Raw genomic sequence first — 14,187 nt, forward strand, 5'->3', positions numbered from 1 at the left:
CTGAGCTCCAGCTGTCCAGGCGCACACAGCTGGAGGGTCACGTGGCAGCGGCCCCGGTCTCTCTTCCTGCCAACGCTGCATTTGGCCCCAGCCGGTCCATGGCTGCGCTAAGCCCCGGAGGTCCTGGCGTCTGGGGCCACGCCGCTCCCAAGGGCTGATCGTGAGTGTCGGGATCCTTAGGATCAAGGTGGTGGGTAGAGAGGAGTAGAAGGCTTTTGGCCTCAGCGCTGGGAAGGCGGGCGGGGAGTGGGGCTGAGGCTTGGCATCTCCCTGCCCCCGGCCTTGGAGCACAGTCCTGGGCCAAAGCTGAGGGGGTGGGAGTTGGCAACTTGGAAGACTCCTTGCCCTTTCATCCTACCCATCCCGATGGGGGGAGGGGTGACAGAGACCCCTGAGGAGGACACAGGAGGGGAAAGAACCACCGATAGATGGAGACCCCCAGCGGGTGGTCTCCTGCCCCCTACCTTCATGGAGGACGGGGCCCAGAGGCCTGACAGAGTCTCTCCGCAGGGGGAGCAGGCGCCGGACACGCAAACATGAGGCGGAGATTGCGCCTACGAGGGGACGCGTGGATCACGCTGCTCCTGGGCTCCGCCCTCGGCCTCTTGCTCTATGCACAGCGTGATGGCATAGCCCCTACAACTAGTGCACCGCGAGCTCACGGCCGGGCAGCGCCAGGGCCCAGTCCCCGGCTCCGTGTATTCCAGGAACCTGATGCGAGCCCAGCCCTGCAGACCTATGAAGAGGATACGCCGGAGCCGCCCAAGCCCACGCCCACGGGACCCTTTGACTTTGGGCGATACCTACGTGCTAAGGACCAGCGACACTTCCCGCTGCTCATTAACCAGCCGCACAAGTGCCGACGTGATGGCACATTTGTCGCGGGACCCGACCTGCTCATTGCTGTCAAGTCAGTGGCAGCAGACTTTGAGCGACGCCAAGCTGTGCGCCAGACATGGGGGGCAGAGGGGCGTGTGCAGGGGGCGCTAGTGCGCCGCGTGTTCTTGCTGGGCTTGCCCAGGGGCGCAGGCTCAGACCAGGCGGAAGCGGAGGGGGCAGGCATGCAAACTCACTGGCACGCCCTACTGCGTGCTGAGAGTCGCGCCTACGCGGACATTCTGCTCTGGGCCTTCGAAGACACTTTTTTCAACCTAACGCTCAAAGAGATTCACTTTCTGGCCTGGGCCTCAGCCTACTGCCCAGACGTACGCTTTGTTTTTAAGGGTGACGCCGATGTCTTCGTGCACGTGGAAAACCTGCTGGAGTTTCTGGCAGCACGAGATCCGGCGCAGGACCTGCTTGCGGGTGACGTGATTGTACAGGCTCGGCCCATCCGGTTAAGAGCCAGCAAGTACTACATTCCAGAGGCTGTGTATGGCCTGCCGGCCTACCCAGCCTACGCCGGTGGCGGTGGCTTCGTGTTTTCTGGGGCCACGCTGCGCCGCTTGGCCGGCGCCTGTGCACAGGTTGAGCTCTTCCCCATAGACGACGTCTTTCTGGGCATGTGTCTACAGCGCCTGCGGCTCACGCCTGAGCCTCACCCTGCTTTCCGCACCTTTGGCATACCCCAGCCTTCCGCCGCGCCACACCTGCGCACCTTCGACCCCTGCTTTTACCGTGAGCTGGTTGTAGTGCATGGACTATCGGCCACTGACATCTGGTTAATGTGGCACTTATTGCACGGCCCACCTGGGCCAGCCTGTGCACACCCTTGGCCTGCTGCCGCTGGCTCCTTCCAGTGGAATCGCTAGTAATCTGTCAAAGCCCCAAGCTCCCTTCATTCAGATCCAAGATGTAGTGTGAGTTTGAGAGGGTTTCCCAGGCAGATTATTGTATTGTTTGTGGCTCTTCCCCCAAAAGGGGCAGACGAGCTCAGGAACCAGCTCCAGAAAAAGAGATGTGCTTCCTCAGGGTCCCAGAGAATGAAGACTGAGCTTGGCTCCTGTGTCCCTACTGGGAGCTGATCTAATGAGTTCATGGGACTGGCAGACATACTGTTAAAACTCAGTCTGAAAGTAAGCATTTTGCTTCGCACCTATCCTTACAAATTAGATTTTCAGACTTGTCAAGATCTTTAGATCTCCTTTTGAGGCCCTTCCTGGGCCCTGGTTTGGCTGCAACACCAGGGACCCAGGCATACAGGGATGACCAAATGCATGGTCCTACCTTTCTCCACCTCCAACTACCCTTGCACAAGAACCTATGCCCACACAACCATGACAATCTCCTATTGGAGGCTCTACTGCCCCTTCAGAGGAGCCAAGGAACCTGTTCTCCTAAGATGACTCCACTATACACATTCCTGTATTCTTTAAAACAATCAATGTCCCCACGCTTATTTTAGTACAAACATCCCAGCAACAGCACATGTGAGCTGCTGCTGAGGGCATAGGTCTTTATTGGAGGAGAGGTGTGGGCAGGACGTGAGGAAGATTCCCCCATTTCAGGAGGACGAGATCAGTCCTGGCTGCCCCAATAGTGGGATAGCAGGGGTAGGGTTGGGGGTGTCTCTGGCCAGGCCACAGTCCAAATGGGAAGACACCAGTCAGTCACAAATTAATGAAAGCGCCACACAAGCCTGGCTGTAGGCCCAGGAATCACATAGGAGCCTGGGGCAGGTCCCCTGCACATTCATCGTTAAACTATACAGGATGAGGCTGTACATGAGTTAATTACAAAAGAGTCATATTTACAAAAATCTGTACACACATTTGAAAAACTCACAAAATTGTCATCTATGTATCACAAGTTGCTAGACCAAAATATTAAAAATGGGATAAAATTATACATTTCTTTTCTCAATTCTTTTCAAAAGGTTAATATTTTTAAAGCACATATGCTACTTTCCTTAGCAAGACCCATGAAGAGACTGAGTAGCCCAGCCCTCCTTGAGTCCCCAGAGGCCTTGAGCCATGAACAGACCCAGCCAAGGGACGCTGCCCGTGGTTGGGACAGGGGAGCCAGCCCACAGTGCAGAACAGAATGCTGAAACACAACAACAAAAAAGATGTCTTTGGCTAAAACTTTGGCATTAAATAAAAGAGGCAAACAGGATGGAAACATGCAGCCCTGCCAGCCAGACTGGGGCAGAGCGGGGCACAGGTAACCTTGAAAACTGGCTTCAAGAAGCATGGGAACCAGGTCTGGGCATGTACCTGGATGGTAGAAAGCTATGTTTCAACCAGCTGGGTGTGCCTGCTGGGCCTGGTAGGGAGCGCGTGTGCAAGAAAGGAACGAGGAAGGGCAGGTGGGCCACCCTGGCCACAGTCAGCTCATCAAGTAACTAAAGTGGATGTAGTGCAAAAGTTGCAACCAAGTACTATGAACATGCTACCTGCTTGCCTTAAGGATCATGTGGCAATGTTGGGCCAAAGGCAGGACCCTGTCCTCATCCTGGGTGCCTGCGTTTTCAGCCACAGAGAGTCCCAAGTTTTCCAATGTGTGTGGGACAGGAGGGAGAGATCCCTGCCTCCTTACGTGTTACTCGAAAGCTCCTGGCTCCAGGTATCAAGGCTCAGAGTTTGTGCTTCTCTTTGCAGTCTGTGTCCCCTGTTGGCACCAGCAGGCTGAGGACGGACAGAAGAATACCTGGGTCTTTCACCCTAAGGCAGAGCACCCAGCCTGAGCCCCATCTCAGAACATCACAACAGCCCTTCAATACTGGCAAGGTGTCCAAGAAAACCCACAGGTGGCACATGAAGGCCTGCTGAGGAGGATGCGATGCACAGTTCCACGGGGGAGAGGGGCATGGGTGGTGATGTCCCTAGGGGAGCTCTGCTGTTTTCAGATGGGCACCAGGCCTGGGGGGGCCATACAGGGTCACCGAGGCAATGTGGTTATTCTGCATAACCTGGTGTGAGAAGAGGACAGCAGGTCAAAAGGGCAGAGCAGAGCGAGCAATCAGACCCACAAAAACCACCAGTGGGATCAGCACTGGGGCTGTGACTGCAGAGAAGGACCCAGAGAAGATCCTGAACATGGGCATGTAGGTTGCGTGTACAACACAACTGCACGCAGGGCTAGGGCAGCTGCTCGACATCCCTTATCTCACTCTAGGGGTCATCTCTGCCCCAGTGTCTGCCTGTGCCTCATAGGATACACACACTTCCCCACACCCATTTGTCCAGTTCTTCTGGAACTCTTTAGGAGCCCGATGAAGGTCATGGCATCCACAAGGAAAAACAGGGGTGGCCCATTTTTCTCCCAAGCCAACAGGGCCTCTACAGCAACCCACCCAGAGCACATTCATTTACATGGCATTCCAAGGTCCCCCAAACCCCTGGCATGAGCCCCACTGCCCTGTGGTTCCCTTTCGTGCTGTTTTTAGATATAAGTATGGGATCCCCATTACTTCTCATCTTAATGAATACAGACTACTGCTTTAGTCTGTATTTCTCCCAATATAATTCTGAACCTTCACTGTTAAATGGGTAGGCTAGGTTCTCAGCCACTATTGGAAAATTACCCTGCCCAGTACGGCTGTTAGGTCCTCCCTGATCTCGCTCAATGACTTGTCTGTCCCTGCCATGAACACCAGCCCCAGTCCCTGGGGCTTACCTCAAAGATCATCCGCTGAAGACCAAAGCAGAATGTGGAGCCAAAAGGGTTGGTGTTGTTTGGGGAGGAGGACCTGAGGCCGGGGAAGCCAGAATTAGAGGGGATAGACAAGAGGTCAAGGCCAGGCCAGAAAACCAGGCTCTTTGGGATGGGGGCTATTGGGGAAGTCATACTTAAGTTCTACACAGGCCCTTGAGGTCCTAGAGACAGCAACAGACCCCACTCAGCTCTGAATCCTACACAGCCCAACAGGGCACAAAAAGTTACCATGAAATTGGACTGGGGTTGTGACCATTCAGGAGGGAGACAGCTGCAGGCAGAATGGCATCCAAGTATTGGGTACTGGGCTGTGAGCAGGTAGCAGCTTTGATGGGGGAAAAAAAAACCCCCAGGATAGTCAGCCTCCCTTTCTGAATAACTAGGGGTGAAAGGCCTTCAGACCTGGAGGTAGGTGGGAAGCTATCTCTAATAGGCATTCTCTCTAGTACAGGTAAACATGCAGAGTAACAGGCCTCGTACTAATGCACAGGGTGGGGGCAGAAAGTATGTGTGTGTCTATCATTGCTAAGCAATATCCACTGCTAAGCTTCCCTGGGCCTTCTGATAGGGTGGTCTGAGCCGGCAACCTCCCACACTCACCTGTGTAGGACAACAGGCTTCTCCACAGGGTGACCCAGGAGCTCCTGGATGCTGTCCCACTGCAAGAGGGATGGAGGGGGCAGGGGGTTAGCAGGGCCTGACCACACCTGTGACCAATGGCTGGTCCAGAGAACATGGGCCCCAGACTGCTGGCAGGCTCATACCCACCTCATTCTGTCAGGTAGGAAAATAGGAGCTCACCTTGCTATAGGTTGTGCATGTTTCTGTCTGACCATCTGCATTTTCTAAAAAGAAAACAGAGTGGTTAGTATCTGACCCAGTGCTAGGAAGAATCCAGATCTGGCCACCCTTTGTACTGGGGTTGGAGTAAGGAGGGAGGACAGATAGACAGTTTTAGAGTTCCTAAAATGGATGAGAGTGGAGGGTGAAAGGAGGTCAGTCAGGTGTGAACTACAACAACTGGCGGTGGACAACAGTCACAGGGCTGGGCTGGGAGCACCTGGACGATCATCTGTACATGTGAAACTCTCCTTTCAAGAAATAAGCAATCTATGGTCACAGGAAAAGACGTGGAAGGCCCCGACGAGACTACAAAGAACAACGCAGCCTCCTAGAACAAGGAGCGCAGGCCAGAGAAGCTGAGACTATATGCAGAAGCAAGTGGGAAAGACTCCACAAACCCAGTGACTACCATCCTCTCTACTTGGATCACGTGTCCATTCTCATTATGAGTGACTGACCCCAAAAGCCTTTTCTTACTCTGAGGACACTCACTACTCACCTTTCTTTATGGCTAGTGGGATCTTGAACTCACAACGATGATAACTAAGAAAGAGAAGGCAGGTTTAGTAAAGGCTGGGCCCCCCAGGGAAGCCTAACTACCCCCACATCTCAACCCCGCACCCCGGGAGAAACAGAATCAAGCACAGCAATCCACCAAACTCTCTGAATCTATTTTCATATTTGTAAAATGAGTACAGATGGAGAGATGGAAGGTATTAGACATCACACTAGGAACAGAGCAAACACTTAAGTAAATGTTCACTTCCCATGAAATAGCAAGGATTCGGGTGTAAGTAAATTAGTGAACTCTAAAGCTGTAAGCTCTCTTTTCCTGGGGATTTTCAGTCCAAAGTTCATTTCTCAGAGAAGCAGGTATAGGTATACTCACATGTTAAAATTATAATGCCCAGGGTAATTGGTGTGAAGAACAAACTTCTTTACTTTATGAGTATTCGCATCAAAGAGGATGTCCTAGGAGAGAAAACAAGAATGCCCAAGTAGGGAAAGTTACTAAGGTAGGACAGGGGTCTTTCCAAGGGCACGTCCAACTCAGAGACACCCATTCCACAATGGGGATGCCTGCAGGCAAGAGCTTTCTCCCAAGCAACAATCAAGGGGACAACTGAGGTCAAGTAAACTGGACATTTGCAGTGATGGGGGGGGCCACCCAACCAACTATAGGCACCTGGTTATTCTGAATGCCACGACCTGCCGGACCCTCTGGCTTCCATTCCATGGGAGTCAGTAACCCCTGGAACCAAAGTTCCGGCCTCCCGCGAAGATTCACACCTAGATTTGATGCTGCCTATTTAACACTTCCTGCTATCCTTCACACCCTTCCCAGCTGCTCAGGCCTGTGACCCCGAAGGTGACCCCTGACTCCACCCCTCCATCAATCACTACACTAAGTCCTATTAGGGCCAACCCATTCACTTCATCTTCCCTGCCACTTACCATCACTGGCTCTAGAACTCAAATGAGGTTTAGCTTACAACAGTATCATTCCCTCCTGGCACCATCCTACCCGCAGAGTTTATGATCCCACCACTATTTCCCTACTACTCCTGTTTGATTTCTCCCAAACAGGCAGACCCAGTCTCCCTTCTTCCTCTCTGAAATCTACCCCCCACCTTTTTTTTTTTTTTTGCTGCCTCAGGAACTCAGGACCTAGAAAGCTCAGATGTTAGAAGATCCAGGTCCAGGTCAGCCCTGCTGAGATGTATCCTGCTGGTGCAGAGATTCCACAATCTTTTCTGACACACAAAATCCATCTACCAGATGGACTATCAGCACTGATGGTGGCGTCAGCTCCATTCAGCACTTTCGGTCCAGAGCACAGGGCTACAATAATGCCTCTGGGGTGATCCCACACATGCATAAGCACACTCTCACTGTTTTTGAGCCTTTTTTAAAAAATATTTTATTTATTTATTTTTAGAGAGAGAAGAAGGAATAGAGAAAGAGTGAAACATCAATGTGTGGTTGCCTCTCGCACACTCCATACTGGGGACCTGACCTGTAACCCAGGCCTGTGCCCTGATCAGGAATCAAACTGGTGACCCTTTGGTTCACGGGCCAGCATTCGATCCACTGAGCCACACTAGCCAGGGAGTTTTTGAGCCTTTTTAATCTCTCACTGCTTACTCCATGAGAGGGTCCTATGCTCTACAAAAGGGCAGTTCCCAAAACATCTTAACCTGAAAGATTCCCACAGCCTCCACCTATGGAGCATGTTTCTGCCAGAAAAGACATACCAGGAACCTGGTGTCTCAGCAATCTTGATGGCAGGAAAAGTCTGCCATATAAGAGAACACTGGGCAAAGCCAGCTGGGGCCAGGTTCCCTGTTGCCAGGCACAGTTACAGCTGCACATGCACACACAGGTGTGCCCAGGTGCACTGCCCACCCCCCACAGAAAGTAAATGCTGCTCTAAGGAATCATAACTTACCACGCCGAGAGTGAAGTAGTTAAAAAAGTAGTCATTGCACTTGGAAGGAACTTGCTTATGAGGGGAAGGAGAATGAATTTTCATCTGTTGGGGAAAAAATAATGAATCAAAATCCAATCCATAACACAGCTCCTGGATTAAGTGAAAGTGTACAAACTGTATTTTTTCTATGACATTAAGCTGTTGGGTAGACAAGACTGTGGAGTCCCAGCTGTTGGTGCCAACCAAACCAGCCAGCTGTGGTTGACTACAGACTGGTCTCCAAGGAAAGGCAGGACAATGTGACCAACAAAGGTCAGAAATGAGCTTTAAATTTACTTCTCTATCTGCCTGAACAGAATTGGTTCTATGAGAAAATAGCAAACAGTTTACATTTACTCAATATTAAGTCAGTGATTTTAAAAATTTAAGAGACTTCCTATTCACTTTATAAACACATTTCCCTCACCTTGTCTTCTGACTTATAGAAGATCTTGTGTGGAGAACCAAGCATGCTAAGAACATCTTGACAAGAATCGCCAAAATACACTGAACGTTCAAATACCCGCATCTTGGCATCTGCTAACAGGCCGGGTCCACAACCTGCAGAAAACAAGGGAGAGGTGGTCAGCTTCCTGGTCAGAGCCCCGAGACCAGGCATCCCTGGGCCCTGGGGGCCCCAGAGAGGACACTGGCTGCATGCCACATGAGGGGCAAGACTGCACACAAGCAGAAAACACCAGTTCAGCAGGACCTGAGATGCTGATTAGATCACCATCTTTTCAAAATAAAGCCAGATTCACTCAATTCCACCAAAATGACACAAAGTTCTGGTGACATCACTCACTCACCAAATATTTATTATTGATCGTCATGAGCTAGGACAAATTCACTGCCCACATGGGAGTTTATGATATGAAGAGCTCCCTCAAATCACCATACAATTGAGGTACAGTAAACAGCAGCATAGGTACTACAGAAGTATATAATAACATACTATTTCTTGCTACTTTGCAGGTCCTGACAAGATAAAGGGTATTTGATGTTAGGAGGTACTTCTCAGTGGTAACACCCAGTAAGAGCTTGGAACTAAATATCACTCTACTGAAGAGCCAAGAGTGAAACACCCATGAACTCACTCCCTAATTCCATAAACATCTCACGGACACACTAATACTTCAAGAGACAAGCCAAAAAAGTGGGAAAATGAAAAAATCTTCTGATCTGTCAAAAGTTTCTTCTCTGGGAATAATGTTTAAACCTGGACTTTGTCTAATCCACTTCAGAAGTAGCTCCAATTAAACACACACAGAGTAGTTGTGAAATAGTAATAGACACGCCAATAGTAAAATTTCTCTCATTCAGTGGCTAGAAAGACGTGTTTTACACCCTTCACCCCCTCAAAAAAGAGGGGGAAAAGCCAAGAATTCAAGGACTGCAATTCCTGGCACTATAATAACACCCACATCACCTTACTCTGCACAGGGCTTTAGAGCTGACAAAGCTCTTTCAAATAATCCATTTGTTAAATGGATTATTAAAATTTCAGGGATTCTGAATATAAAATAACTAGGTGCTGAATTCTCCAATTAACCCAAGTCTTTATTCATAGCACATATACACTGAATGGCAAATAAAGCCCTGTTTAAATTAACTAGGTCCTGAGCAAAGCATAGTCTATAATAACCTCTGTTCACAAATCTTGTATCTTAGGTGAATTTGGAACCCACCAAAAGTCCTGTCAAGCTGCACTGTGTATCCAAAGTCTCCAGGTACCAAATACTGGTGATGTCAGGTGGAGTTATTGGGAAGACACCCTTCACAGGTGAGCTTTCTCTCTTTTCTGCCTGAAGCCCAGCCAGATAAAACTTCCTTTAGTTTTAGGAGAGTATTTAGTTATTTCCTCAGAGTGAGTCTTCCTATAAATTATTGCAGGGACCAAAATAGTTGAACTGACTTTCCCTGTGAAAAGCATCACTGTAGGCCCCGATTAGGTAGTCAGAGCAGTGTCCCACATATGCCAAGGTTGCAGGTTTGATCAGGTCAGGGCACATACAAGAATCAACCAATGAATGCATAAATAAGTACAACAACAAACTCATGTTTCTCTCTCTCTAAAGAAAGAAAAATCACTGCAGCCATAAGGACAGAGACGGGAGAAATGGGTCGGTTGAGACAAGCTACTCTTCTACTTGCCGGGAAAAAAAACACCACCAAAAACCAAAATCCTCTCAATGAGTGCTGGATTGGACTTAAAGTGTTTTCCTCGCTGACCCTGTAAGCAGTGAGATGCAACTGCTAAGAGTGTACTGTAAAGGGTGGCAGGCAGAATTAGCTGAGACAACGCTCCCCTCCCCAGCTCCCAACAGGCCCCTCCTGCTATTGCCTGGATAACTGCGCCCCCCTTGACTATCTGTCCTGCTGTTCCAAACAGCAATACTCTGGAGAAGGCTGGCCCTAAGTCATCTGACTAGGTTGCCACGTCTCAATTCTCTCAAAAACTATTGCAACATTCCTTTAAGCAGCTGGTGTTCTGCGTTAGCTTAAAAAAACACATTTTAAGAAATTTCTAACCTAGAGGTTGTGAACTATTTAATTGTTCAGGGCAGTAAATTCAGTTTATATACCAGATTTTTAAAAAAAGATTTTATTTATTTATTCTTTTGGAGAAAGGGGAAGGAAAGGAGAAACAGAGGGAAGTATCAGTGTGTGAGAGACACGTCAATGGGCTGCCTCTCACATGTACCTGGCTGGGTACTTGGCCTGCAACCCAGGCGTGTGCCCTGATTGGGAATCAAACTGGCGACCCTTCGGCTTGCAGACCTGAGCTCAATCCACAGAGCCACACCAGCTAGGGTTATATACCAGATTTTTTTTAAATAAATATTTTTCTTATTTATTTTTTAGAGAGAGAGGGGAAGGGAGGGAGAGAGAGAGGGAGAGAAATATCAATGTGTAGTTGCCTCTCACATGACCTGCACTAGGGACCTAGCCTGCAACCCTGCAACTGGGAATCAAACCAGCGACCCTTTGGGTCATAGCCCATGTTCAATCCACTGAGCTACACCAGCCAGGGCTATATACCAGATTCTTTTTTTTTTTTTAACTTGGTAAGTCTTTATTTAAAAATCTGATCAGCCAACTTAGCATTTTCCACCAACACAAGGGACAGAAACTTTCACAGGCTCCACAATCTTTTGCTTAGATGCTGCCTTTGTGGGAGCCTTAGCAGCAGCCATTGCTGTCTTTTTAGATGCTTGCTTAGCCTTTTTGCTTCCTTGGCAGCCCTGATAGCTTGTTCTCATTGAGCTTTCCTAACTTCAGATTTCTGATTCCACTTGGCCATTATATCAGCAAGAGACGCACCAGTGATGACCCTCTGGAATTTGACTGCACAGCGGGTTCTCTTCTTTTGAATTTCTTCTGACTGTCCCTTTTTGTGCTTTCTTCTGTAGAGCACAGTCCAGTTTATCGGTCGAGGATTTCTCTTGGAAAGGAATACTGACTCACATTTTGCATTAAGAAATTGGAAAACCACCCCGGCTGGTTTAGCTCAGTGGATTGAGCATAGGCCTGTGGACCAAAGGATCGTGGTTCGATTCCCAGCCAGGGCACATGCCTGGGTTGCAGGCCAGTTCCCAGCAGGGGATGCATGAGAGGCAACCATACATTGATATTTCTCTCCTTCTCTCCCCCTCTAAAGATAAAGAAATTGGAAAACCTTCCTGTCAGTCCTGGCGTAGCACCTCTCAAGTCCTGGATAGATCTTGTACCCAATGAAACTGCACAGCTTGACCTTCATGGCTCTGGCAGCCGGGTACATACCAGGTTCTTAACAATTGAGAACCAATGCCCAGAGACTGACGCCAAGACCCCAATTTATGAACACATGTTGGCTGGACTATGAGTTCTGTGAAGGTACAGCTTTTATGTTGGTTCCCAGGCTGTGTTTATAGCAGCAAGCTCTACAATGAAGATTTCTATCTTACTAAACCCAATCCAAGGTCCAAAGTACCTGAGATTGGCCAGGCATAAGAAACCACAAGATGAGACATGGATCCCGGAGAGACGAGCTACTAAAGGTGGCAATGCTTTTTATTTGTTCAAGGACAGCAAAATCTCAGCAGGGTGTGATCAAACCACAACTAACAAGTCCTTCCTGCCAGCTTACTCTGAGAAATGGCCTTAAAGGGTGGAGAACAGACAACAACATACATCTCCAGGAAACAGCTTGGGAACCAAGGCAAAGCTACATAAGCTGACAAAAACCTCATGTACATGCTGAGGGAAATAGTGCTACAGTTGTTTATTAAAATATGCTAATAATAGGACTACGTTTTGTCCCTTCACAAATTTAAATGGAAGTGTTAACCATAAACATTTGCATCATTTGTCTTCTACCAACTATCCCTAAGCATATGGGATTTTAGATTGTCTCAATATGGACATAAGAGTGAATCCACCACCCCAAAGCCAGTAACTGACCTGCAGCAAGTAGGCGAAGTCGTAAACCTGAGGGTCCTGTTCCATCTCGAAGAACATCTACACTCTCAGCATACACATTGCCCAGGAAACAGCTCAGGGGCATCACAGGAGCCCTGGGGGCAGGCAAAGAATGAGCACAGGCTTTGCCTTACCTCCCAGACCTTAGCATGAAGCTTGTGGCTCCTGACACATACTTAGTATCCTGTAGGCTGTTTCCACTGTAGATGTACATTCGTTTCACAGTTGCTCCGTGGGGTATCTGGAGAGAAGCTAGACCATGGGCAAAATTGGGCTGCAAATGCAGAACAAAAGTTTTATTAAGGGCACACTGCAGGCCATGTGACTCAGGCTTTGGCATCTCCCCAGCACTTACAGTCTTCATGAACTGGCCATGTCAAAGCACATAGTTAAATCTGGCTTTGGCTCAATAAACTCACCCTGACCATGCAAGTTCATCTATAATTTTACTTAATTTATTCTTTTCTTTCTTTCATCAGGGAGAAAATGCAAGAATGCCATCTTTAATAAAATGTAAGTCTTATGAAGAGCTATCATTTCACAAGCCTAAGGATGCTGTTGTTTAAGGATGAATGAAACATTTTTCTAAAAACAATAGGTAACTAAAAATCTAGGGTAAACTTTCAAACTTTAGGTCATTGAGAAAAGTGGCCTAGTCATTAGGTGTTTTTTTTTTTTTCATTACACGTTTTAAAGCAAGGCATGATTGGATTAATCTTTGAAAAGTGAGGTTAACCTCACTCTGCAGTTGCAAGTGCCCACTTTCTGGGAATGCCAGCTTGGACTTTGTTCTTCCTGGCAACCCTACCCACTCTACCTTCTTGGCCCCCGAAGACCTCAGAGACAAGGAAACCAAAGAAAGGATACCTATCTACTCTCCCTTAATAGCACTATCTGCTGACCAATATAATCTGGGCACTGGGCAACAAACACCAGGGAAAAGGAAGGACTAACCTCGTACTTGGGAGCCTCAGTCCATGAGTCTAACTGAAAAGAGAAAGACAGTCCTCTGAAGTTGAGGTGGAAGAGCTGCTCAGCGGAGTTGTACACTGTGAGGGTGGGGAGAAGAAAACGGCATGGCTGAATGGCATTAGAAGTTGTAAACACAAACCTGCCTGGCAGGGAGTACTGACTGGCAACACCTTTCTTGTGTCTCATTTTTGAACTGACCTGCCAGGGTGAAAACAAGGGGGAAGAGCTTTCTTTCATACCCAAGTAACAACCCCCACATACTACAGGAACTGGGCTTCAGGGGGTTGCAGCTGGGATGGTACCATGTGCCAGGTCTATCACTATGGGCTGTCACAGATGACCTGAGGAATCAGACGGACTTGGCTTACCTCCAGGGTGGGTTGCACCAAAAGACTGGTCAATCTGCTCAATGGTGGGAGCTATGGCCTGAGAGTTAAAATGTACTCCACTGAAAAACAAAGATACTTTTTAATACCAGGCTTCCCAGGATGGGCTCACAGATCATTGGAGATGGTGGCTGGAAGAATTATTCTTAAAACACAGGTGGATGAGTCTATAATTATATCAAAATAAGTTTAATTAAAGAACGTTTAAATAAGAGACAATTAATGAGGTTAGAACAAGTCAATTCTCCTCAGGCTTATATACAATATTCGTCCTCTAGGGCCTCCCAAGACATTTGTGGTCACCAGGTACAGTTCAGAAGGAGACATATACAGGTTCAGCTTCATGGCATTCAAACTTAGATAAACAGTGGCCTCAGGAGTAGTGTCAATGTTTTTCCCAGGGTACCTACTAGTAGTTGGCTTGAAAAAGGAACTTCCTTAAAAGGGGGTGAACATCTT

At 48.3% G+C, this 14,187-nt stretch overlaps 2 protein-coding genes across 6 annotated transcripts in view; one reads left to right on the plus strand and one right to left on the minus strand.

Moving 5' to 3' along the window:
* Nucleotides 1–2,785, plus strand: B3GNT9 (UDP-GlcNAc:betaGal beta-1,3-N-acetylglucosaminyltransferase 9). Of its 2 annotated transcripts, none has more exons than XM_037162632.2 (2): nucleotides 1–190; nucleotides 511–2,785. In XM_037162632.2, the coding sequence occupies exon 2, from the start codon at nucleotides 537–539 to the stop codon at nucleotides 1,749–1,751; it is 1,215 nt and encodes a 404-aa protein (XP_037018527.2). In that variant the 5' UTR covers nucleotides 1–190; nucleotides 511–536; the 3' UTR covers nucleotides 1,752–2,785. The 2 variants fall into 2 exon arrangements, with proteins under 2 accessions (XP_037018527.2, XP_037018526.2); XM_037162631.2 differs by having other exon boundaries at nucleotides 2–160.
* PHAF1 (phagosome assembly factor 1) overlaps nucleotides 2,766–14,187 on the minus strand; it is a 26,722-nt gene continuing 15,300 nt past the window's right edge. For 2 of the 4 annotated variants that reach the window (XM_037162629.2, XM_037162628.2), the window contains exons 6-17: nucleotides 13,711–13,790; nucleotides 13,325–13,419; nucleotides 12,547–12,644; nucleotides 12,353–12,465; nucleotides 8,337–8,470; nucleotides 7,889–7,972; nucleotides 6,329–6,411; nucleotides 5,939–5,982; nucleotides 5,398–5,441; nucleotides 5,197–5,255; nucleotides 4,558–4,630; nucleotides 2,766–3,566 (exon numbers count right to left, since the gene is read on the minus strand). In XM_037162629.2, coding sequence (XP_037018524.1) covers nucleotides 3,474–3,566; nucleotides 4,558–4,630; nucleotides 5,197–5,255; nucleotides 5,398–5,441; nucleotides 5,939–5,982; nucleotides 6,329–6,411; nucleotides 7,889–7,972; nucleotides 8,337–8,470; nucleotides 12,353–12,465; nucleotides 12,547–12,644; nucleotides 13,325–13,419; nucleotides 13,711–13,790 — 1,000 coding nt within the window. In that variant the 3' untranslated portion in view covers nucleotides 2,766–3,473. Of the gene's footprint in view, nucleotides 3,851–4,557; nucleotides 4,631–5,196; nucleotides 5,256–5,397; nucleotides 5,442–5,938; nucleotides 5,983–6,328; nucleotides 6,412–7,888; nucleotides 7,973–8,336; nucleotides 8,471–12,352; nucleotides 12,466–12,546; nucleotides 12,645–13,324; nucleotides 13,420–13,710; nucleotides 13,791–14,187 lie in introns of all 4 variants that reach the window. The other 2 variants (XR_005084873.2, XM_037162630.2) reach the window with 2 other exon arrangements.

This window comes from Artibeus jamaicensis, unplaced genomic scaffold (genome assembly GCF_021234435.1).
Source record: "Artibeus jamaicensis isolate MK-2021 breed Jamaican fruit bat unplaced genomic scaffold, CSHL_Jam_final contig_464, whole genome shotgun sequence".
In the NCBI taxonomy this organism is placed as follows: Eukaryota; Metazoa; Chordata; class Mammalia; order Chiroptera; family Phyllostomidae; genus Artibeus; species Artibeus jamaicensis.